Here is a 27,085-nt window from a genome sequence, read left to right as displayed (position 1 = left end):
CTGTGTTTGGACGTGTGCTTGCTTTATTTACTGTACTTAAGTGCATGCTTTTAAGTTCCTTTATTCTGACAAGTGCATTGAATGCCCTATAATAATTTACTAGCTTTGAGTATGCATAAGCCTTTAGGCATTTAAAATACAGCTGCTTTATTTATATTTATAAATAGCTTAATTTTTTAAAATCAGCAAAGAGATCCAGTTTCAGTGATAATTCCCAACTTATCTGTAAGTGAATCTATTTTGAGAAAATGGATAACATTCAGCACCTCAGTGAGCGTTGTGGACCCAAGCCAAATCTAGCGAAAATAGTGCATTTAATGCTTGTTAGGGAGGCTTGCCGTTATATTTGAGATACCTGCCACAAAATGGGCCCTGGAAAAGGGTCTTGACTCAGGTTATTAAGAACTTGTTAAATTGTCAGATAGTAACATACTGCCATTGTTCAAAATTGCTGGCATACACTCTTCATTGAAATCTGTGAACTACTGTTTTAAAAGGACTAGTTTTTGAAAACAGAAGTGCAAGTGAAAGTATAAAGTCATTAAAATTGTAGTGTGCCTGTTCCTGTGTTTCACTGAAAGACCACATGTGAACTTTCCGGTATTTCTCCTCCACCAGGTGTCACGTGAGAGTCACTTTTTTGTGTTACCTCCAGTAGCAGTGCCCACATGTGAGAGGTGCAGGTGTGGCACACGTCCCCCTCCAGGTCACCCCTGACCTCTCAGAGAAGCACCACCCTGTCCCCTGTCATGTTACTGGGTGCGACATGGCGTGGGACCCCCGTGTCTGCCAGCTGACATGAGGGCACTCGCGTGAGCAGCGGCCAGTCTTTACCAGACTCGCTGGCTGGCATCCTGCCCTCCCTTGGTAGGCTTGCTGGCAGGGAGCAAGAGGGATGATTGAGAGTCACCACCTGTAATTAGCAGAGTTTGAAATTTGGCATGGAAGTAATTTGGTCAGCCATACCAGTGCTATTGCTGGGCAGCACTTGAGCTGTCAGTTACTTATTTTTAAAAGCAGATAGACTCCCAGGAGAAGAACAAGAGATACATCTATGTTACTGTAGGCAAAAAAAAATTACGTAATTTTTTCCTGAAGCTTGCATGCAAAGTGTCTGTTAAATTTGCTTATTTTGTTATATTGTTCTGTGTTGTCACTTCACAATTAGCATAGAAAGGTTGTAAATCACCAAATGTGCATTTTGTTTGTCCCCATTCTTCTTAATTTTAGAGACCATCCGTGGAATGCGAGTTCATAATAACAGTTCCATCTATCTAACTGAGTAAATGTATCTCCTGCGGATTAGCAATAGCTGTTTTACAGTGCTTGTTTTTTCATGACCTAATTGGTAGTTTATCCCCATGTCTGTCTGCTTTCCTGCTGAAATTGTGCTGTATTCTGTAGGCGGCTTGAAGTAAAACCAGAGAAAGGTACTGGAGGCGGAAAATATAATTTGCAAAGTGGGAAAGAGAGGACAGTATTGAGATATCATTGAAATGCTGTATTTGTTAAGGAGTGTGAAAAAGTAATTTCTTGGTAGGTCAATATTATGCACAATTTTGATTTATTTTTCTGGCACTTTTGCAGTGTTTCTTATCACTTCTCAGTCCATTCAAAACTGTTACTACTACCTTAGTAAAATATAGCAACTTTACAACTTTAACCTTACAAAACTATAGCAACTTACAATACAGACCTTATGTTTCTAGGAAATGCGGTTTTGTATGGAATCGCAGATAACTGGGTGTTTTATGGAAAAAAAAAAAAAAAATCACGATTTGCCTTACATTTTCTGATGCCCTTTTCACATGTAGATATCAGAACACAAAATTTATCTTAAAATTAAAGGGCTTTAATTAATAAACTTTCTTCTAACTTCTCTCTCTCCTGTAGTGTCACACATGCATATAATCCCTGCATCAGGAAATGATTCTGTAACAACAGAGAGTCCTGTTCTTCATAGTCATGGGATGTAAAAGAGAGTATGTATTAACTGAACTGAGAAGACTTAGGCATATATTGTCAGGACAGATGAGTCTGCCAGTTTTTAAACTTAAATTGCAAACTTTGAGTAGTTATCAAGACAAATTCTAGCAGCTCTGCTGGTCATCTTCTGGCATGGAGTACTTCTTTCAACCACGTCCATTTGGGGGGAAAACGCATCTGGTTTTCTTTCTTTATACTTAGCCTTGGTAGTTCTCTTACTTTCTGTTCTTCTTATGTTTGTTTTCCCTGACCTTCAATATGAAGACTTAAATTTATTTTTAAAATATGTCTTTTTAAAGAAATAGCACCTGCTAGATATTTCAGGTGAACTCTTCACTGGCATCCCAGTTACCAAACATATTTGCATTGTAAATCTAGAATTCTTGCCCTGATGTACAAGGCATCTGGAACAATCCATGGCAAGAAACTGTTTTGTTTCTTGTTATAAATGATGTTGAATAGTACTTATTTGGGGGGGCGGGTCCTCATCCCCCATCATTCAAGCTTTAACTGAAACACGAAGTTACTAGCCCTATGGCTGCATGACTAGCCTTCTTTCTGTATTGGGGCTTTATGATGATATTTATAGTGGTATTTATATCTCTCTAGAGGGCTTTATAATAAGACATGCCTTTCTTACCTGAGTACCTGCCATGAAAAATCCAGAGTGGTAGTGAAACCTTCAATACATTTGATAAGATTGGTTAGGCTTGGTGGTTCTCCCTTTCCAGACAGCTTGGAATATAGCATGTTGCTTGGGTAGCTTTTTATATTTTATCATGAAACTTAGGGATAGAAGACATCATTAGACCATTTAGTATAATGGGCTTATTTCAGACCCTTACAGGCAAAAATCAGTGAAAAATACTGATTCTCATGACTTGTCTTGTATGGCTTGTACCAGTGATGCACTTTACCTTTTAGCATCTTGTTATGCAAGTTACAGTATTGATCAGAAAACCTTGAGATACCTTCTGTTCTTCATGGTTTTCTTTATATAAAGCATTTCTTCAGCCCTTAATTTCTATGGATTTTCTGTACTCTATTTAGTTTTCCAATGTAGCTGTAAGTATTGAACCCTGGGTTTGTATATAGTGTTCTAGCGTTTGTCATCTTCTGATTATAAAAATCATGTTTCTTCTATTACTGTTCTGTTTACAGAATCACAAGTTCCCTTAGTTCCCATTGCTCTGATAGCTCATTTCAGATTGCTTGTCCACCATAACTGCAAGCTCTTACATGAAAGGTTCCTTGCGCACAGTCACTCCTAAGTGCAGATACGGCCTAAGGTCCTTAACCATGTAATGCTCAAAAATACTTTTGATTTGATTGGTTCCAGACTACCAGCCAGTCCATATTCCTACTTCTTCCTGTACTTCTCTTTTCACTACAAACCATTTTGACCAAATTTATTTAATCTAGCACTATACTGAAGGTAACTTTACGCTTACTTCCAAATAATTGACAAATACCTTGGATAATTGTGTTTAGTATTAATCCCTGCCAAAATGCAGTGTTCACATTCCTGCTCAGTAATGATTTGCTGACAGGCAGGTTCAGAGAAAATTAATTCATATAATGCATGCTTTTTTGGTCGGTGTGGGTGTGAATGTTCTGATCACTTAATTGTTACCTCTGAAGCCTAATTATGGCAAACTAAGTATCATCTGTTTCACTGATTGTTTTGGCAGGCCTGCTGAAAGGATTTTGAACCTGCAAGCTCGTGTGCTTTTTCCAATTGTTTCAACTAGGCTATATGATGCCTCTCCCTACGAAACTTGCTTCAGATTTTAAGGAAAATATTCCACTAACATACAGTGTTATGAGGCTCATCTGAAAGAGGCATGCGTGTTTCATTACATGTTTGTTGGAAGGCAAATTAGCTCTCAAATATTGGAGGTTTATTTCTAACCCTTTCGTGTTATGGAGATGAGAAATTTGGGGGCAATAGGAAGTTTTGGGAAGGTTAGATACTCAGAGAAACAGATGAAAGACATCAAACTCTACAGCTTGTGAGAAGTTTTTTTGTAGTTGAGAATATATTCTTCACTGAGCATGTTTTTTAGTCAGTTTGCTCAAAAATAAACTAGCCTCTAGGTCTCAGTACAGCAGATGTACTTATCTGTCTCTGACTTGCGATGCATTCGTATAAACCTATTGATTTTATTATGAGTACAGAAATGTATATGTTTTAAACATATGAATGTTTGCCCCATATTTGCATTAACATTGAATATAGTTTGCTCCATTTTTTCAATAGACTGTCAAAACCTAAGTACAATTTTTCCCAGACTTTTAGGTTTAATGTATTCTATCTGGTGGTGGTGTACATGCAAGTGAATTTTTCTCTGTCATGTTTTAAACAAATTTTAATGCTGTAAATGCTTTTATTGTCTTTCATAGTTATGTAGGTAAGTGAACAATGTTGAAAGAAAGGGAGATCTCAGTGCAGTATCTTACTGACTTGGCAAAAAGGTGATTGCTGTCTACCTCTGCATGTGGTCATATTTCTTGCTTATCAACGCATGAGATACCAGTCAGTCTGTCCCTTTTCTTTGTGTGATTTTTTTCAAGGCATCACTGTCTCTTTTGACCATGTTTTCTGTGAAGTCTCTGAATTCTTGTTTATGCTTAAAGCTTAGAAGCCTTGCAGAGAGAAGGAGCTCCAGCTTGATGTGTCATATTTTCTTTGCAGTACTTGTTTTTGTTTTCTTTTGCTTCTTTAAATATGAAGCAGTCATTTTTTTCTGTGAAAAATTCTCTGAATTCTTTACGTTTACATCAACTGCTAGGTAAAAGCACTATGTACTTTTCAGAAAACTTTAAAATATGGACCTCTGATATTTATTATGGAAAAAGCACCACTGTTTTATTACATGGCACTCGATCCAAAACGCTAGCTGATCCCTTATCTTCTCAAAATGACAGCTGATATATCTTAAAGCAAATAACCACTAGCCAGATACTATTAATTCTGCCACTGATAAACTTAATTTATTAACAAGGTGGAAGGACTAACAAGGAAGGTCAAAGTATCTGATTAGGTGCAAGTAATTCATCAAACTTCAAAACCCAGATCATGGCACCATGAACTAGTAAAACGTATAGCCAGTACTGGAATAGTGTTGGAGGCCTTTAGAAACAAAGTACTGTACTTTAAGAGAGTTAGCTAATTGTTATCTGTTAAAGTCTAGGGATCCCAGTGATAGGTATGTTTATATGCTGTTCAAACATAGGGGACAAATTATATCTCATTTTTAACTCTTAATTTGTTAAATACACAATCAAATTTAGTCTTCTGGTAAAGAACTTGATAGTTCTGAAGGTGGAAAATACTCATCTCATAGAAAATTAGTATCCATGCAATATGAATTCAGCAAATGATAAAATTTCTTCTGCTACAGAAGGACTAGAACTCTGTAGAAGTCTTAAGTCATGTAAAATACTGATCATTTTACATTGGAGTGGTAGATACCAGTTTCCATAGTGCTTATGGTCTTGGATTATCCATTTACTTTCTGCTGTTGTGTTTTTGTTTTTAATCTATTTAATAAACTAGAAAAGTTACTACACTGTAACTTGGCAATTACAATATGTAATGTTCCCAGAAAATAGTAGTGAGAGTAAGTTACTCATTTATCCTCTTGAGCTTGAAGTTAGGCGCTGGTTTCACCAGGACTGTTTCCACTGCATTTAGCTGTATGAGCATCAGTAACTCTGGTCATAGTTAAGGTCCACTGGATATTGGTGCCCGCATAGGGCATAGTGGTCTGATTGGGTCTCCAGTGGACACTGAGTAGGCTGTCACAAAACTGGGAGGAGCCTCTGAAGTATTTTTCTGTGTGTTTTTCCTGCATTTCAGTTAGGTTTATACAGAACAATATTAGAACAATATTTGAGACTGGAGGAGAAAAATGCATTTTAAAAGCCTGTTCTGTTATAGTGGATGGCCAGATAGTCTAAAGCCAGCACCATTAGAAGATGACACTAAGTATTAAGGGAACACTTGGGTTTCAAAACTGAGTCACAGCTGCAGTTGTCGCTACTGTCAGCACCATCGAACACATCCTTGCTTTAGGTTGTGGTGGTGGTGGCAGCACTGGCTTCCTGGCTGTCTGTCAAGCCTTAGCAGATGTAGGATTCAGCTGTCTAGACATCATCTACTATTTGGAAAACCTGATCCTTATTCTCTTCAGGGGAAAGCACCATGTCAGGTCGGAACTGTCTTTTGGGCTGCCAGTCGAATTGCTGATAATTAAAAGATAACATGAAAGAGAGAGGTTTTCTTCCTAGGTATCTGCTGTGGACTTCTGTTGTTTGGGTGAAATAATTTCAGTGATCTGTTTTGCTTTCTCCTTCACCTGAAAGAACAACAGTGCTTGGCTGACTTAAGGCTTTGTAGTGTACATCATTACTTCTGAACATAACTTCTGAACTTCCCCTATCTAAAATGCTTTATGATGTTACCATTAAACCACTGTTATGTGCTTTCCTATTCTAAAAAGTAGTTTGCAAAAATTCTGGGGTGAAACTGGGTTCTCAATAGGTTATTGGGAGCCCTATGTCAAGGGTGCTGTGACTTCAACTCTTTTTTTTTTTTTTTTTTTTTTTTTTCTTCAATATGACAGCCATTCTGGTATGTAAGGGATATGCTGAACTCCTTCATCTTTTTCTATATGCACAGGAGACAGTAGAGAGAAGGGGTTTTTTTAATCCTGGTTGAGTGCTTGTTTGAGGTTGTACAGCCATCTTCTCTAGGTGGGATCTCTCATTCCTTTGATAGTCAGCAAACAGCCAGGTATGTTATCTATGTTAGGTCTTCCTCTCACTTAACTGCCTGAAGAAAGCCTAGATACCTCATTTTGATATGGTACCTCATTTGATACCACATTTTAAAGTGGGGTGCAGTGTCTTCTGAAAATACTCTTACAGAATTGCTCCTAAAACTACAGGAAGAGCCTAGATGACCTATTTGCAGGCTAGGCTTTTCATTTTTAAATGTTAGATGCATTCAGGCTTTAATTATTTCCATATTTGTAGAAGGAAAATTAGTAAACAGTAGCTGATGGGGTGCAAGATACAGGGAAATCCAGCTGTCTTGGTATGTCTCTACTGTTAAGTAATTTCAAGTGAACACACTCACTGTGCTTGATTATTTTGCAGGATTGAAATACAGTAGTGGAAATTGTCATTTAAGGTAACTTCTAGAATATTTTTGCCAGTGTATGTGTTTGCAGTAAATAGCTGGTGAAGCCATTGTTACTTGTCCTTGCAGATCTTAACTCTGACTCCAGAAGCTATTATGTATGCCAACTTTGGACAAAAATGAGATAATGGTTAATATGTGTGATTTGATTATAAAAATTAATTTTTGAAATGGACAAAAAGAATTTTGCACCACTATTGTCTTTAATAACATCTGAACAATGAGAGAAATGCTGATTAACGCTTTTGGGCTTTCTTTTAGTTTTGTTTTTTGGGAGTATATGTAATTTCAATACATTTACTATGCATACCTATAGAAGGTTGCTAAAAAAATTCCAAATACAAGCTTTTACTTAATATTTCATTTACTGAGAGTAATTTGGCAGTTACAAGCAAAGTCAGAGATTTTTCACAAAAGCAGGTCTCTGCACAATGTACATTTAAAAGTTTAAAAGATTATTAGTCATTCTGTTAACTTTCAGGATCTCTATGAATTTCTTGTTCTTCTTGGACTTGTGAAAGGTGCCACAAAACTGTTCATTCTCTATTTATTGTTTTCTTAAATATTCAGTTCCTAGGAGTTTGTCAAGTCTGTGGAGTCTTTTCACTGTGCTGTTTCTGCACATACTGTTAGGAAAAGGAATTCTGCATCAGAGTGTGTAGGGAACAGTCCTTCTGTCCTCTTTAGGAATTTTTTTTAAGAAGGTTTTCATGAAAAACAGACATTTCTCCTCCAATGCTCAGAAAAGTATCGGGGCATGGTTGCAAAGGCAGATAAGCTGAACTAATGGCCCACTGCTGCTGAGAAGTGTGGTTCTCTTTTTCCTTGCCCACCACCCTTAAACATCTTGGATTTTTTCTTTTCATTTGAGCGCAAAGGAGTAATTTTCTACTAGATTAGTGAATTGAATTAGCTTGCTAAGTGAGTAGATGACTGTTGAAGCACAAATAGAAGAGAGAGGCCCACATAAGCACACAGTGGAGAGTAGAAAAGTGGAGGCAGAGTATTACTTTCCTCTTTTGGCTGCAGCCAGCCATTGATCAGCTCTTTCGGTTTAGTAGCATCCTTAGGAGCATCCAGTTATTGAGAGTACTGCATATTTTTAAAACAATGAGGAAAAACCAAGAGAGTCCCACTTGGCATACCTGAGGTTTCTGGATGCTTTCCAAGTGTTCAAGTTTCTTTTTCTGATCCTCATCCTCTTGTCTTTCCTAAAGTTCTAGCAATTTTCAATTAATCTTAAATCTTTTGAGATCATCTTATATAGCAGATATGTTTTCAGTTGCTGGGGTTTAGGTGGTGATGGTTGTTGTTGTTGTCCCTCCCTCCTGTCCCCTAAGTTTGCTGCTCCCATTTAATACCATTTGAAGGCCAGAGAGCACAGAAAACAGTGATCAGTTTGAGAAATTAGGGCCAACATTTAAATCTTCCTGAATGTATAAGTGCTATAACAGAGCTATTTGTAGTTACAGAAATCTGAGGACAGACAAACTATCTATTGACTCAGAAGCTTTTACTCAGCACAGCTGACCATAAAGTAATACAAAACTGTGTAAAACTCACCTTTCTGCCTTTGCCAGTTTCTTTGAAGCCAGCTGGACTTTTGAAATTTTTTAACAGCTCCTTATGCTTTTGCCTGTACTAATCTTAATTGCCAGGTGGTGTAGCAGTGACCAGAGCTAACTGTGATTTTGAGGGACTCCTCATTTGGCCCTTTAAGGCAAAGTTCAGAGGTGTTAAGTGGGTGCATTGCTGTTTATTTTCATAAAAATAAAATTATTATGCAAAACTCTGAATTCTCTTTTTAACAAAGAAATTAAAACCCCTTCCTCAGTAGAAATTTTAATCTGGCATTAAGAGTTGAGGGGCTAAGCCTGCTTCTGAATTATACTTCTCTGCAGTATTAGTAGCATTACTACTTCTTCTTTTTTGCTTTTGTATAGAGGAGAAGAAGCTTAAAGTCAAGAAACCAAAATCAGAATTCCCTGTATACACTGTTCTGGAGTCAAGTGCGTATATACCATTGTATGATCATGGAGCTTCAATTGAAGAGGTTGAGGAACAGATGGATGATTGGTTGGGAGGCAGGAACAGAACACAAAAAAAGAAGGTAAGTTCAAAATCTTTCATGTTGTTATATATTTTAAATGTTGATTCATTTGCCTGCCTCTTAAGAAAATGGAATATTGCATGTATACCACCACAATATTCATATAGCATTGAAGTGTAGAGAAGTATTAATAGTCAGGCAGAGACATAATGGAAAAGGTTATATCAATGTTCAATGTAATTTGTGTAATGATACTGGAAATGTTGTTCTAATAGGATGTGGTTGATTAAAATATATGAAAGCTCTCTATGGTTTCTAATATAAATACTATCCTTGTTCACTAAAAATTAATAGAACATAATGCTGTCAAGTTTTACGAGGCTTGGTTCTTTCTCTTAATTGCAGTTAATAACATTTTGCTTGCAAGAATAGATTCTTCTTTATTTTAAAAAAAAAAAGCAAAGGCAAAGGAAAGAAGAAACCTTTGTTTCTTAACATCCACGTGTAGTATCTTTTGATTATGGAACTGCTTATGCACCTTGTGCATTTCGTCTGACTTAAGGAAAAGTCCTAAGAATTCAACTTAGGCCTATTGTTAAGGCTCTTTCTACTTAGAGATAAGAGTTGTTAGTGGCAGTTAGTGTAGTTATCTTCTGGTAAATTTTATTAAAACGTACTGGCTTGACAATGTATAGTTTTCATCTTAGAGATGAGATACGCAGGTGACACAAGAAACGTTATAAATCGGTCTCCTGACTTGAAAATCTGCCTTGCTTGGAAGACTGAGATGAGAAGAATGTTGTGTTTGGAGTGGAGTTAGGGCAACACATTGACTTCAGTGTCAAAATAGTGGAAGAAATTCTTGCTGTCATTTGTTTGATTGCTCTGTACTGCAGATTTGCTTACTCCTTAGTTGTTTTCGAGCCTGTGAAAAATAGTCCCTTCCATTCTTAGCCAGACCTAAAATTTTTATGAAAACAATTTGAATTTTGCATAACCTGTTAATCATCTACCGCTATTTGATTCCTAAGCTTCACAACTTCCCAGTTGTCAGTTGTCTCTTGCCGTTACTTTTATCTTTCTGTATTATTTAGTACATCTGCATTATATTTACTTTTATTTTTCGGTAACAAATTCATTCTGCAAATGTGCTTAGCTTTTGACTTCTGTGTAAGGGATGGACACTCTGAATCCATAAACACTGGAGCATATTTTCACGCGCTTGGAGGAAGTAAGAACTCAGGTCCTTAATTCTATAGATGAGTTGCCTGGGAGTTAAAAGTACAGTCATTGCTTTGTTTACCTTAACTCAAGAAGTGCCTGTGGATGCATTCCTGTTAGTTGCATCTCTGTGAACCAGCTTTGTCTACCAGGCTGTGTGGGCAAATGATTAAAGGAGAAAAGATGTATGTTTGTTTACAGTAGATTGGGTTGGTTGTGTGCTTGGCTATCTGGATCCCTAAATTCACTTTCGCCTCTGATGGAAATTAAGTCTGTCTTTGGATTTCCATGAAAATGAAGGAATTGAATAAAAATGGGCCTATTCCATCTATAATTTTGCACCTCCTGCATAGAGTATATAGAAGTTGTGTCTGCAGAGACACTGCTAAGAGAACAAGTTGTAGGTGCATCCTTTCAGAAACAGGAGTCACAGAAACTAAAACATATCAAAGAACGGTTATTAAAAGATAAGTAACTTGTTTTTCTACACTTACACCTGGAGGGTCAGTATTGCATCTCATCCCTTTGATTCATGAGTTTATTTTTTGAATTATATTCTGTTACAAATGGGGTTAACATTTTAGGGACAAGCAGGCAATTTGCAGGGATACTGTCTGGATAAAGTGTTTGACCTGAACAAACTGTGATGAGGTGTGCTTCCTTTCCTTGACAGCTAATATGTTACCACAGTGCAACATTGACATTTAATACAGTAGTGGAGAGAAACAGATTCATAAACTGTACAAAGAAACGGAGAATATATGTTACTGGCTGTAGTAGCTTGTAGGAGCTATTTGTACGTCAATATGAGAAAGTCTGTGTCATAGATTTGTAATAAGATCACTGGGAAAATGTTTGTACCACAAGTGAATTGTTCTTAACTGTCATTCAATACATTTTCTATTTTAGAAAGATGTATTTTCACATCATAGATGTGAACTGGGACAGCATTCCTCTTCTACCTCCCTCTTCTGCTTCTTGCATGGACATGCAATAAAGCGGTGTGTAACATTCACCTCTCAGTTCCGCTTGTCTTAGGCAAAAGTTACTCTTTTGTAAATCATTTTGCCATCAGGCTTTTTCTTGGGATTGTCATGCTTCACTCATGAGAAAGCTTGTTAGCTTTTTTTTTCTTTTCTTTCATGATAGCTCAGGGATGTGGACCGTGTACAGCCAACCAGGCTTGAGAGCAGTTATCTGTGTGGAAAGATCAAAGTAGCTTGATAAAGTAGTATGTTACTACGTCGTCCATCCAGAAATAAGGAAGTGGAGTTGCTGTCCCTGATGTTGGTATCCTGAGTGTAGATGTTTACAATTCATTTCATATTGTTCATGAACTGCTTTGCACTGTTGACATTTGTACTTTAGGAGGTCCCACTAATCCGTGGTCTAGTGTTTTGGAAGTGCTAGAGTGTCCAGTTTGATAAAAATGTAGATTATATTGTTAGGTTGAAGTCAGTCCCTGTGATTGGGTTTTTTTTTTCTACTACATGATGATATTTGAATACTCTGGTCCCTTTCATTTTGGTAGGAGGTTTTGTTTTGGTTTTTTTGAACGCTGGTGTAATGGCTCATGGGCTACAGTCCTTATTAGTCTGTTTACTAACGTTTCTTCCAGCTGGGAAGAGTACATTTGCGCTCTTTGAAAGAGTGGATTTGGAAGTCTAAGGTTATGAATTTAGATGCATCAAAGCTGTATAAAAGAAAAATTCAGATTTTTATTGTTCCATCTGCAACAGGAATCTGGATATTTTTTCTTACAGATATTAATCTAGGAAGTAACGTTATCATAGACTAAATAGCTATGTAAAGTAGATTTGCCAACATGGAGAAGACAATGGCTTTCAGAAGTATCTGACTCGCCATTGTTTCATTAAGGTTACATACTCTACATTTTACTTGTAGAGCAAGTGTGTGGCTTTGGCACAGCGGAAAAATAAAACGACAATTTTCTTCATAAAATAAATATTACTAATTATTGATGATAACTGGAATTCTGTATTTTGTAAAGAAAAAAGGATATTTGTGTTTCTGTCAAGGGTTTGATGTGTTTAAATTTGGTGGTTTCAGAGGCTAGTGTCCTGGGTTTCAAAAAACAAACAAACAAACAAAAAAAAACCAAAAAAACTTTTGTTTGCTAGCCTAGAAAGATGTAAGTTTTTGCTGATCTTTTCAATATGTCTGGTAAGTCAGGAGGCGTAAGAATAAAGTGCAACTTGGAAGAAGTTAAGCTGTTGGATATTGTAAAATAATAGAAGAAGAAGATAAATGTTGATGTAAAGAAATTGGTCAAGAAGAATTGGGCAGAGAGGCTGGAATTAAGATTAATCATGATCTGGGAATAGCTTTGAAATAGAATCATAGAGTAGTTTGGGTTGGAAGGAACCTTTAAAGGTCATCTAGTCCAATCCCCCTGCCATGAGCAGGGACATCTTCAACTAGATCAGATTGCTCAGAGGTCCAACCTGACCTTGAATGTTTCCAGGGATGGGGCATCTACCACCTCTCTAGGCAACCTGTTCCAGTGTTTCACCACCCTCGTGAAAAATTTCTTCCTTATATCTAGTCTAAATCTACCCTCTTGTAGTTTAAAACCATTACCCCTTGTCCTGTTGCAACAGGCTCTGCTACAAAGTTTGTCCCATCTTTCTTATAAGCCCCCTTTAGGTACTGGAAGCCTGCTTTAAGGTCTCCCTAGAGCCGCCTTTTCTCCAGGCTGAACAGCCCCAACTCTCTCAGCCTTTCCTCACAGGAGAGGTGTTCCATCCCTCTGATCACTTTTGTGGCCCTCCTCTGGACGCACCCCAACAGGTCCATGTCTTCCCTGTGCTGAGGGTTCCAGAGCTGGACACAGTGCTCAGGTGGGGTCTCACCAGAGCAGAATAGAGAATCACCTCCCTTGACCTCCTGGCCCTGCTTCTTTGATGCAGCCCAGGGTATGGTTGGCCTTCAAATAGAATTAATAATTTGCTTCGGTGTTTATTGAAGATGATCTTCAAAGTAAAGGTTAATGAAAATTGCTTGGAAGTGAGACCTACCATTTCTAATGGGGAGGTAAAGTTTTAATCTCAAATTCAGAAGACTTTGTAGGCTAGTCCTCACCCCAGAATTCATTTAAAGTATCATCCTTACTGAAGAGCAGACATTGTTCTTTTTAAGAAGGAAAAAAAAATATGCAACTGTCACCCTATTAAGTGATCTAACTGTCAGTTCAAAATGAAATAGCAGCAATGTAGAGGTACATGGAAAATAATATAAAATGCAATTTGGAGTACCAGTGTGTGTTTTGGATTGGTCTACTAATTTTAATTGATAGTTGCTTAGAAACATTTGGGTTTTTCATGTCTGGTGTCTGAATATGATATAGAACATGTTAATGTACTGTTGATTACTGTTTCCGTAGGGTTTAAGTATTGAAGTAGATAAGGAACAGGCTATAGAGAAAACCATTTCCTTCTTAGGCAAGGTAAAATGATCTACCAAGGAATGTAGAAAAAGGAGTGTTTTCTGATTTTTCATGAGGTTACATAGCTGGCTGAAAATGTGCTTATAGTGTAGTTATTCTTCTGTCTTAGTTTGAGAACACACTAAGTTTATGTCCCTAAGGGGCTTGTCTTGCTATGTTGTTACTCTTTACTTAAAACTGAATATTAAAAGAAAGTGAGCTATTTGGAGATATTCAGATAATATTCAGTATTACAGAACTGAGAGGTAATCTTTCTGCATTTCTCTGCAGCAGTGATCCATCCACCTTTAGGACTTTTTGTATAGTTTTGATCATTGGACTTTTCAGAAAGAAAGAAAAATTAACAGGAAGACTAGACCAGCAATAAAAAGAAATTTAGAAAATCATATTTATGAGGAAAGGTTAAATAGATGGTGCTTTAGACCAGAAGAGGGAAGCAGTTGGGGAATAACTGGGTGCATGGTTTTTTCCAGTCCATTCTAGTCTGTTTTAGGTAAAATGATAATCATTTATCATTACTTACTACCTTTCATAAATTTGGAGAGAAAGAAATATTGAATTTAGTTTGCAGCCAGGATGTTTAAATTGAGATTTGGGAACACATGTAGGGGGAAATGCCTAACTAGAGCATGTTACCTAGACCATTTATGAAACCTTCCTTTGACCATCTATCCTGTTCTTAAACTCCATCTCTTGAAAATAGTGTGAGCAGAGTCAATTGTATTTGAGAGCATGGAAATGAAGTAATGAGACTCTTGAGGGTTTTTTTCTATATAGAAAATAATATACTTATCTAGCACTAAATTGCATATTCATATAGCAGTGTTTACACTATACATGCAAACTGCATGATTACGAAGCTGAGAGGAATTACTAAAAGCTCATTCTCATGCTGATAACAAAGCTCTTCAAAGCAAGTACTGAAAAAGTTTATTTCTAAAATTATTTTTGTTTGTATGAATGTTTTGTTTGAATATTTGTACTTCCAGATTAGATCTTCTTTCAGGTTGTTAAGAGGAGAGAAGTAGCTTTATTTATTTTGCTTGAGCTTCTGATTTTTTTTCTTTTCTTTTATCTGTCACCAAAAATTGACTGGAAAAAGTGTTCCGTGTATGCTTGCTAGGAATTAAGGGAAATCTAGAGGAAATGTTACCATGGGCTTCCTTCTAGGTTGCATTATTTTGTGGCCTGCATATGTTGTTAAGCCGCTATAGCATTACTTTGTAGCCATTTAACCCTTTACTGTTGAGCAACCTATTATGAGGAGCGGGAAGAAAAAAGAGCAACTTATTAGAGGACATGTTTTGTTATATCTGATCTTGTTCTGTCCTTTCTAGAAATATTCATGCAAGTATATATATTTACCATTTCTGGAACCATTCTATTGATGAATCATTGCCAAGTAATTTCTCTCCCAGTGGGATTTCTCTCATATTATTTGTTCTGGTTTGATTTTACATGATTTGTAACACACGTTGTTTTCATGAGAGTTCATATGTTTATGTGAATAATGTTGTTGTTGCATGAAAATCTTGGCCCTTGAGAAATCAATGGGAGATTTATCGTTGTCTTCAGTGGGAGCAGGATTATAATTCCTTTTGGTTTACAGATTCCTCATCTTCTCCCACTGGAATCTCCTCTTCATTCCATATCATTATTTGACTCATTCATCTCTGAAGATAGAGTTCCACGTTCTACCTCAATGAGGGGTGAATACTTTTGACCTTTTGATATTTGCTTGCTCTGTAAAGGGGAGATAAAGGTGGAGAAAGACAGTGCCTGATCCCTTCCAGCTGGACCAGATGTATGGATAGAAAATAATGTTTCTCATTATTTTCGTTTTTCATGTTATCCTGCAGCACTTCTTGGCATTTGGGTGTTTTTGATATTGTGGGAGCACCTGGCTTGATTTTACTAAAGCAGGACTAGTAAAAACTATTTCTGTGCACAGAGCTTGGGAGGCTTAGATAATGTGGATCTCCTGCATTTGCTACATTACTTTTTACTTTTAAATTAGGATTAATAAAAATACTGTGAAACTAAAGTATACGTAAGCATTGTTTTTATGCAATTTATTGGTAGATGCTGGAAACTGTAGCTACTATTTTTTTCCAATTGTTGAACTGTAGGCTGTGGTCATCTTGTACTGAACTCTTTTCTGGTTAAAATGCAGTTTGTGTTTTTATTTTTCTCAGCCTGGGCCATCAAAGCACTGTGTTTCATAGATAGGATATTGATAACCAAGTGAGCTTTTTAATCATGAACGTTTTATTTAAAAGTTGGCTGTGGAACAACAATATAAAATACCAAATGTAAATGTACCAAAGAGGTGTCTCTGCTTTATAACATTAAAAGACAAAATGCTATACAAATGCTAAATTATTATTTTGTTAGTTTAAAAAGTATAGTTTTGACAATTAAATCTTATTCATCTTATAATCTTGCACATTTTGTAATTGCCAGCTAGCCTGCCACCTGCTCTCTTCTGCCTTGAATCTTTCCACATCTGTGCTGCTTTGAAATCTGAGTATGCTTTTTCTTTAGTAGCAAATAACATGGTGCTTGTTCTAATCAGACGTCATATGACGGATTACCTGAATACAGTTTCCAGGCTTTTAAAAAATGTTAATTCCTTAAGCAAGCAGTTTGTATCTTAGCAGGATTAAGGTGCTGTGCAAACCAGATGTTTTAATAAATTGGTCTTTAAGGGGAAGGGTTATTCTAAAACTGAAACAGTGTGCTACCTGAGGTCATCTAGTTTTGAAATAACTTTAATTTTCTCTTTCTAAGCAGTGAAACAAATATGATATCTGAAAAGTGTGTCTGTATCCTAAATCTCTTTTATTCCTGGGATAGGTACAAGTAAGCAACTAGCAGTCTGAGGTTCTTCATGGTGTCCTGCTAGTGTGCCTCGACCCTGACCCAGAGGGATTGCTATAGGTCGAGAAAGTAAATCATTCTGTGTGCCCATTGAATTTAAGGCTCTATATTGAGACTGCCGGCAACCATACCTGTTAGTGTCAGTTATGAAGCTATTCACTAGGAGCTAGTCTAAGCTCATAATACATTTTAACCTGAGCTCCAAACTCTCATCAAATAGTGATGACTTGGAGTCACTATTGATCTGGGCCATATTGAATTTAGTAACCCTGAGGTGAAAATCTCAGTATTCTATTACCAAACTCTTCAGCAATGTAGTGTCACTGAAAAGACACTTCATTTAAAAAAAAAAAAAGGCAAAAGCACCCAAACCTCTGTATTAGGGTGGTACTGAAAGTGTTAAGTCAGAAGACTCCAGGCTTTCCTGTGGTTTATTATGCTTTGTGTCACTACAAATGTTATGGACTCAGCCTGACTAGAATATTACGTTTTGCATTTTAAAATAACTCTACAGTTTATGTCCAATAGGTAACTCCTACAGTTGTCATATTTACATTAGTTATTAGTATTAATGAAAAAGCTACTTTTTTCCTATATACATTTTAAAATAGGTGTTTAAGTCTACCTATATAACATACTAGGGCTCCTGCCTGAGGTCAGTGAACAGGTACAGAGCAATATATACATGTTTGTTTTGTGTGACAGAATGATATTGATAAAATATTGATGATAACAGTTGGGACAGTGTGGAGAAGGCACCCTTTTGTTACATACTGTGTTTGTGAAGTAGGGAACAGGACTTGATTTACCAAAACAGTACAGGCACCTTGATTATTCTAAAATGTTTGTGTAATTTTTTTGTCCCATACATATATATTAGTGATTCTATTCCTCCTTCTCTTCCTCTTTGCTAGTCACCAAGTCAGTCAGCCTAATGAACAAAAGAAAAGTAGAAAAACTTTGAATTTTTCAAGTATAATACTTAACAGCCAATGTTTTTGTTGGTTTTATGGCTAATCTTTTTGTTTCTTTATGTGGCTGTTGAACTAGAGCAGCCTATTTCTAGAAAATTAGTGTATTTAGCATATTTCTAGCCAATTGGTGTATTTTTTTATTTTGTTTAGAAACAATACGTATAGGTACTCTGAATCATCTTTCCTTAAATGCAGACAATTACCTTCTTTTCAGTCTTCTGTCTTAAATATTTAAGCCTCTGTGGACTTAACTTTGGACCTGAATAGCTTTAAGGAGAGAAGAAATGTGACTTTTAAAAAAATACTATTTTTAATTATTGAGTTTTCCTTGGAGAGGATGACCCACATCTTTAAATCTAGAGTAAGACCTCTCTGCTTTTGAGCTGTGAATATCAAATCATTAGGGTCAGAAATCTGATTTCATCTGCAGTGTTAAACATGCAATGGTTTTAATCCTCAGCTTTTCTTAAGGAAGAATAAAGTTATAGGATGATGATGATATATTCTTCGACTAGCATCTCAAGTTGGTGTTTTCAGTGTTATGGCAGATATACATCAAAGAACAAATTGTATTTGTAAATAAAAAGTGAAGAAAATAAATTCTCCTAGCAATGGATTCAGAGAAGATAGTTGTTATGACTGGGACAAATGCCAGAAGTAGTAAGCATTGAACCAAGAGTTATGGAGTTTTGCCTAAAATAGGTCAGGAATATAAAAAGACTGTGAATAAACACTAACTGAACAACTGCTATGTAAGAATGTGCAATTTGTGTTTCCTTTTCTGCCTTTCTCTCTTCAACCTATTAGTTAGGTTGGATAGGTTAACAAAGCATAGGCAACTTTCTTTCTTTATTTATTCTTGTATTTACAGAAAGTAATGGTGTATTTATAGAACATGTAATTCAATAATATTCTGCTCCCAAATGTGCCATGCTCAGGCTGGCTAGAACTAGTTTGGGTGGAGAGGTGTTGTAATCTATGCAAGCAGGAAAGTCATGCTATGAGCCTTTAAGGAGAATATTAAAAAGCATCTAAATGATCCAGAGAAATGATTTGATATGACAGCCAGGGAAAAAGTTTTTTGGAAACAGTATGTTTCACTGCACAACCAAAATTCAGTCTAGATTGCAAAGGAAACAGCCAAAATATATATTTTCTTAAGGACATTTCCTAAAGATAGTAACAATATGTTATATAAACACTTATACACTAGTTTAAAAAAAAGTAAAAAAAAATCAGCCATGCATATGTATTGAATTAAGGCCATACAGCTGAAATTTGCCTGATATTTCCTGATCTTGATTGACTTTTTAAACTTTCTGTCTAATTAAATATAGTAGCATAGGTTCTTGTCTTGTACAGACAAGAAGAATAATACACTGATTTCAACACCATGCTATAGATGCTGTGGTGTCAAATTCTAGCTTTCAGTAGTTTTTCAACTGAATCTGTATTCCAGAAGTGATTGATGTGACTTGCTGCTATAAGTCAGTCTGACTGCTTTTATGTGTGTGTTTTCTGTATGTAGTCCTCAGTTTTTTGAGTCTGTCAGTTGAAAACTACCCAAGAATTCAAGTTAATTGTGCAAAGTGTTAATCTGTGTGGACAAACACATAGGGTTTTTAAAATGCAGTTCTGTGTCTGCACTGGGCATCACTATAACCTCTGTTTAGATACCTGCCTGGGTCCAAACTAGGCTGTATGGCTTCTGTTACATTAACTTCCATAACTCATCTTGGACTTCTTAATTTATCTCAGGTCTTGAGTCCTGTTTCATTTCTGAGATTGACATGATAGTTGTCTATCACAGAAAGACATGGTAGTTGATATAAGAGAAACCTTGTACCTGTGAGGAGAAACAGGAACTCAATCTTTCCCAGTCAACCGTTGAAAATCTGACTCTTGTCATTGGCAGTGTCTCTTTCATCCTGAAGCTGATACCCATTTTACAGAAATTTGCAAGAAGCTGTGCAGTGCCTTTGTAAATATTTGTCTTCATTGCACTGTTTTTGTCTTCCTCTCAGCCTGGGAGAGATGTAGGAAAACATCCAATGTGACTGCTCTGATTTAGCCCAGTTGGGGTTAGGGAGTGGTGGAAATCCTGATTTTCCTTGGCAGTGCTCCCTCCCTGTCACCTCCCAAAACAAAGTTACTCCTGTCTCAACTACAAAATGAAGAGTAGAGAAGCAGAAGGAAGAGACTGTAGTTGCACATAGAAGGGGTAGAAGCTGGAGGAAGGTGTGAAAGCTGGTTAGTCACTGTGACCTTGCCCCACTTTCTCCTGCCCACCCAACAGAAGGGAGAGGGAGCAGTCCAGTGTTGACACAGTGTATCCTTGGAATTTTTCCAATAAATGAGAGGCAAGGATGATAAATGACCCTGAAATGGGATTTTCACAGAAAGTATTTGCAGTTTATGCCACCAGCTTCTGTAGTGCAGTTCACTGCTGCTCTTTTCGTCTTTTCAATGTAAATTTGAAGTCTGGACTGCTGCAAAACAGTTAGTTACTTTTCTTGGTATGAGTTTAGCTATTTTTAAATTGGAGAATGAAGTTAGCTTCAAATAAATAGTTTTAATTTGTACATGTAAATAAATATTGATGTTTCTATATCTTATTTTCCAGACAAACCAATTAAAATCTGGTTAGATTCAGCACCTTGTCTTCTTTCACAATGTGCAGTGCTGCTGCTTTCCTTTCCTTCCTGAGGCCATGACTATAGTGGAGTTTGGTCAAATTTATTTATAGAAATTGCACAGAAATTGTAATCTAGGGTAAACTTCAGCAACTAAAAATAAACTGAACAATGTGAGAGATGTTTGGCTTCTCTTTTCCCAGTAAAGATAAATATGTAACCCTGCCTTGCCAAGGAATGATTTAATACTACTGATATAAGCATTTTGCCACTTAAGAATTTTCAGAGAATCTCAATCTAGTTATTAGCCATTTTCTGTATAGTTTTTGACAGGCAGGATGCAGTCTTGAAAAACTCGCCTTTAGTCTTCGAATCCTCAGTTCAGCACACTTAAACATGCAACTGCGTTCCATTTAAATGAAGATTGTGTCCATACTTGAAGGTAACTTGTATTGGGTTTGTGTGGCAAGGTTTTGGTAGCTGGGGGCCTATAGGGGTGGCTTCTGTGAGAAGCTGCAAGAAGCTTCCCCTGTGTCCAATAGAGCCAATGCCAGCCCGCTCCAAGACAGACCTGCTGCTGGCCAAGGCCGAGCCCATCAGTGACAGTGGTAGCACCTCTGGGATAACATACTTGAGAAGGGGAAAAAGAAAACTGTGCAACTGCAGCCAGAGAAAGGAGTGAGAACATGTGCGAGAACCAACCCTGCAGACACCCAGGTCAGTGAAGAAGGAGGGGGAGAAGGTGCTCCAGGCACCGGAGCAGAGATTCCCCTGCAGCCCATGGTGGGGAAGACCATGGTGAGGCAGGCTGTCCCCCTGTGCCCACGGAGGTCCACGGTGGAGCAGATATCCACCTGCGGCCTGGGGAGGACCCCACGCTGGAGCAGGTGGATGCCTAAAGGAGGCTGTGACCTTGTGGGAAGCCTGTGCTGGAGCAGGCTCTGGGCAGGACCTGTGGCCAGGTGGAGAGAGGAGCCCATGCTGGAGCAGGTTTGCTGGCAGGACTTGAGACCTTGCAGGGGACCCACGCTGGAGCAGTCTGTGCCTGAGGGACTGCACCCTGTGGAGTGGACCCATGCTGGAGCAGTTCATGAAGAACTGCAGCCTGTGGGAAGGCCCCATGTTGGAGAAGTTCGAGAACTGTCTCCCGTGGGAGGGACCCCATGCTGGAGCAGGAGAAGAGTGTGAGGAGTCCTGCCCCTGAGGAAGAAGGAGCGGCAGAGAACTTGTGATGAACTGACCATAACCCCCATTCCCCGTCCCCCTGTGCCGCTGGGGGTGGGTAGGTAGAGAATTCAGGAGTGAAGCTGTGCCCAGGAAGAAGGGTGGGGGTCAGGAGAAGGAGTTTTAAGATTTGGTTTTATTTCTCATTACCCTACTCTGATTTGATTGGTAATAAATTAATTTTCCCCAAGTCGAGTCTGTTCTGCCTGTGATGGTAGCCAGTGAGTAATCTCCCTCTCCTTGTCTTGACCCACGGAGTCTTTCGTTAGATTTTCTCTCCCCTGTCCAGCTGAGGAGGGTAGTAGTAGAGTTGCTTTGGTGGGCACCTGGCATCCAGCCAGAGTCAACCCATCACATAAGTACACTTTAAATTGGGATGCAAATTATTTAGACTGAACCATTCTTTATAAAATGCTACTGGATATTGTATTACTTAACCAAACCTGCAGAAGAGGAGAGCACTCTTAATGATGGCACAATATGAGGAATGGTGCATTGCAGTTGAGGTTTGTTTGTCATATCGGTGATGGCATGTCCTGTAATTTCCAAAAGGCAGAATTTCTTAAATATGGTGACTATCCTTGAGATGTAAATTGTGAAGGAGTGGAGGTTCTCCTGTTATTTGCAATTGAGTACTGTTCTGTGAAAGGAAATCCTGTGTTTTGCTGCAGCCCTTGGACTTTCACAAAGTAAGCATGCCTTTACAGCATGCATTTACTTAAAAAAGTAGCAGTTTTGATCTATTTTATAGCATCAGATTTTTTACATAGACCTCTTTAGGGAACATTACCATTCTGACCATCCAAAGTTCTCCTACTCATTCTTTTTTTAATCATGAGATAAACTGTGTGTCTGGATTCGTTATTTTGTTAAAACACACACATGTGAATGCAAAAAACCAAAATACTTCAATTGTTACTAGGTAATTCACACCAGAAATCTGGATTGCAACAGCTCCATAAAGAAAATAATGTCAACAGAGAATCTGGGTAGTAAGTTAGTAACTTCTAGTGTGTGTGTGGGGGGGGGGGGGGGGGGGTGACCATGGTGGTCTTGACTGGATGTCTACCAGTATCAGCAATATGTCGCTGTCTTGGGCTTTTTCGTTATTGTCCTTGTTTGGAAGATTTGCCCAGTAATGAGAACGTGAGTGCAGGAAGAATGAAACTGACATTAATGGTACGTTTTCAAGTGGCCACAAATTATGGGAAGGAAAAGCTGTACATACAAGAAAAGCAAAGGCTAACTTTGATTTTTAATTAGCCCAGACTTTGTGGTTATATTTGGGAATTTGACAGGCAGATTCAATGTTTATATGTTAAGCAGTTTAAGTAGTATTGCCCTTATTTCTAATTACACATATACTATTTCATGATAATTAACAATTTTAAAATTTGGGTTTCTTTTGGAAGTGCAATTGCTTGAGGTTGCCGTCACAGATCTGTGTTTATGAATTCATGAAAACTTACCAGATTTCCTCCACCCCTAACGTGTTATTACATGACAACTTGGACTGTTGGAAAACAGAACTGAAAATTTAGTTTGGCATGGGCCATGTACATGATATTTTCCAGGTAGCCCATTTAGGGTCCTAAATGCATATTGTTTCTGTTGCAGGCATATTCTGGTGGGACAGTAGATTATTTTTCTTTTCTTTTTCCCCCTTCATAGCCAAAATTCATACCTGCCTTGAGCCATGTCAAAACATCTGTTAGGTTGTAGGCTAGATACCGTTCTCTATTTTTGTTGTCTACCAAAAAGAACTTGTATATTGAAACCAAATTTCCTGGTTTTGGTATTCTGATTAGCAGAACTTTATCATCTTTGGGCATCTTGTCCATTTGGAGAAGGGTGCTGGATTTTTCCTTTGGGTTTTAACATACTGGTAGACCTAACTTGATGAGCCATACTTGGTATAGAAAAAAATATTTGAATACCTCTGGTGGAGATAATTGCTCTGTAATTGTGCAGTATGTTTGTGCATTTTGGGAATACAGAGTACCTCCTGCATTTGAGTTAAAAATTAAGATTAGAATATCCAGGCTGTTTTAGGGAATTACTGATTACTGGCAGAACAAGATAGCACTGCCAGTGAAAGAATTTAGTTGCATTTGATGTGGAAGGAAGAATGTTATTTAGACATTAACTGTGGTGTTGAAATACTTATGATGGAAACAGTTGAAACTATATTATGAAGGAAGGCAAGGGACAAAAAACCCCAACTGATTTTGGATAAGCTATTCAAGGTGAATGAAGGTAGAAGAAAGAGGTTGCCAGCAACAGACCAAGGTTAAAAAAATAAATAAATCCAAAAGTTATTGAGATAAGATCTCTATCTTATAATGCCAGGAAGCAAGACAGAAAAGCTGGACAAAGGACAGAAGAGGACAGCAGTGCAGAGCAGTCAGTCATCAGGATTAGCTGTGTAGTAATATCTTGTTCGTGATGACACAATCTGTGAGACTGAGGATGGTTTAGTGTATTGAATGTTTTTTAATACCATATGTTAATGTTTTCAAAATACCTGTAACGTGCCATGTCATACTGAAGTGGATTAAAGAAGAGTATACAGTCCAATCTATAACAGCCCAATGCTGTTAAATATTTGACACTTGCTTAGTCTGCTTAGTATTTCATGAGACAAATAATAACCTTGCAAGGAAAAACACTCCTTACTAATAAAGACTAATCATATGCTTTAATGTATCTGCATGCCTTTGGGCTCATCTTCTCTGGTGAATTTAGCAGCATGCCCAAAGATTTTTAATGTATCAAGTAATTATGAAAAAAGTTGCCACCTGTAGTCTGTTGAGAACTTACCACCCTATGCGCTTATTTACTGAAGTTTATGGAAGTTATAAAATTCTTTTCCTGAAGAATCCATTGACCTATGTACTCTAGAAGATTTGCAATTTCATGTTCTCTATCAAATGGAAATACTTTTCAAACTGCATTTAAAAATCCAAATAGAGTGGTGTTTTGAGAGAGAATTAAACGAAAAACGTTTATTCTCTTTCTTTGGGAATTTGTCTCCACGTTAATGTATCACAGGCCAAACCTAATTACCTATTCAACCTATAGTTTATTTGATCTGCATGCCTGAGTGTCCTACAATCAAATTTACTGAAGAGCTTCTCACTTTTTTCTGCATTAAAACAATTGCTGTGAAGCAGCTAACAATTAAAAAATAAATGAGTTAACACTTTCTGCTAAGTGCTACCATTTAAGTTGTAATATGCAATTAAAAACTACATTTTAATTTCTGTTCAATTACATTAACTTAAATAGTAATTTTAGTGTTATATTTGTGAACCATTTAATTGTGACATTTTTCCTCTGGCTTGCATGATGGAAAAGTAGATTTTATTTTGAGAATGCAGCAAGAAATAACCTTTTTTCCCCCCATGGTTTGCTGTAATAACAAACAGAAAAAGACAAAATTAGCTGGGTTTTGTGTAAATATGATGGGACAATTTAATTTCAAAAGCCGTAAAAATATGTCATAATTTGAATTATTTCTCATGTTTTTGAAAATTATCTACTTCATAGGAGGAATATTCAGATTGCTTTATGGTAGTGTAGGTAGGTACTTGAAACATATTTGGTCCTGTTAATGGCTATAGGTTAAAGAAAGCTTTGTATTATGTCTAGAATCAGAGCCTGGTAGAACCTGAAGTGTGAAAACATTAATTGCAGAGCAGTGGCCTTTTTCAGGTGTGTATTGCTAGAGACAGATGCTTGTTACTACTTTTGGGCTTTAGCTCCCTTTTTTTCCAAAAGAAAATGGTATTTGAATTGATGCATTGCAAATAACGTATTTTTATGTCAATACTAGAGGGAATTTGCTATGGAACAAACTCCATATTAGAATGGATTTTTTTCTCTTCCCCTCTGAACCCAAGTCCCTCCAGGTCTTTTTAGCATAATGAAAATCACTCAGAAACATTCTCTAACTTCCAGCCTAAACTTATGGTAAATTAACACCTGAGTGCTCATGTTCCACTTCTGTGATGTGTTAGTCTGTTACGTTCATGTAACTGGGTGTAGGGGTGTGAACAGGATCAGAAAACCATTCTGGATTATACAGAACAAAACCTGGCCTAAAAAGCATGTTTGTTTGGTTTTGTATTTCTAAAGCTAGATCCTCTGTGTCTCTGGAAGCATATTATTTCATCCATTTGGTAGTATCTTCTGCTTTTTTGATCTCTGAATAACACTGGAAGTTTATAGTCATCCTTCTGCCAGTAAACCTGGCTCTTTTTATGTCACTTCCAGTTGATAAGGTTCTAGCTTATGTATAAATGGAAAGGATCATGCACTTTATTTAATGCCATCCCATTTGTATTAGCAGATTCATAAAGTTCTTAGATATGCGAATCTTTGCCAAGAAACAGAATGTTAAAATACCGGGGGTTTTTTCTGGTGTCCAATCCTGTTCTGTGAAAATTTGTATTTTAGGGCTGGAATGAACCTTAAGATAACTAGTTGTGTTTCCTCCTGTTAAAGAAGTTCAGGTATTGCAGTGACCTGTGCCTTGAACTTCATTTTGTTGAGGACACAGCAGCTTTGCTACCAAGAAGGGTTCTTAGTATCATTTAATTAGACCATTGCTGGAGAAGTCATTGCAGAACAGTCTTTCTCATAACTCAGTATCTTCCATACAGCAGTGTCAACATGACTGGTGGATCTGCCTAAGAAAAGAGGAAGAGTATAATGTAAGAGAAAATATACTCTTTTCTCCTGAGATTTTCAAAGTTTGATGTGAGTGGGCTAGCAGTAGAAGGATGGCAACAAATTACGTGTTGAGTATGTACTGAGAGATGTACTAGGAAAACCGTAGCTCCTGAAATGTCATCCCTCATAGCTCTGAAAACTCAAATTTGCTAGAAGTGCAACAGCAGATTATAGGAGGCTGTTCCTCTGTGTATATCTTGTGACTGCATGGAGGAGTTATGGGATTTTGGATGCATTTCTACCCTGACTTTGATAGATACCTTTCCCTGCCCCCCCCCCTCACGCCACGTAGAATTTTAAGTGGTGTAATTTTGAAAAATCTTTTATCTTTGTTAATGATTTCCTAACCTATAAATTACTTATACCTTCACGCAAATTTAACTGTTTTAACAGGACTTTGTGATTCAGGATACAAGAACGTGATTCAGCATGTAAGAATAGGCACAAATGAGAGTGTCCCTCTGAACATCAGGAAACACTTTTTTACTGTGAAAGTGACTGAGCACTGGCTCAGGTTGCCCACCGAGGTTGTGGAGTATCCCTCCTTGGAGATACATATTCAAAAGCCGTCTGGTCATGGTCCTCAGCAGCTGGCTGTAAGTGGCCCTGCTTGAGCAAAGTGTTGGACCAGATGACCTCCAGAGGTCCCTTCCAACCTCAACCATTCTGTGATTCTGTACTGTTAAGTGGTATGCATTTACTCATTGACTT

At 37.4% G+C, this 27,085-nt stretch overlaps 1 protein-coding gene across 1 annotated transcript in view; it reads left to right on the top strand.

Annotated features, from left to right (window-relative positions):
- The window catches only part of DNAJC1 (DnaJ (Hsp40) homolog, subfamily C, member 1), a 175,213-nt gene that overhangs the window by 122,261 nt on the left and 25,867 nt on the right, over positions 1 to 27,085 (top strand). The window contains exon 11 of the mRNA XM_010562781.1: positions 9,136 to 9,302. Within this exon, the coding sequence (XP_010561083.1) occupies positions 9,136 to 9,302 (167 nt within the window). The remainder of the gene's footprint in view (positions 1 to 9,135; positions 9,303 to 27,085) is intronic.

This window comes from Haliaeetus leucocephalus, unplaced genomic scaffold (genome assembly GCF_000737465.1).
Source record: "Haliaeetus leucocephalus isolate CR32 unplaced genomic scaffold, Haliaeetus_leucocephalus-4.0 Scaffold0, whole genome shotgun sequence".
Taxonomy (NCBI): Eukaryota; Metazoa; Chordata; class Aves; order Accipitriformes; family Accipitridae; genus Haliaeetus; species Haliaeetus leucocephalus.
This window is presented reverse-complemented; position numbering and strand designations above follow the sequence as displayed.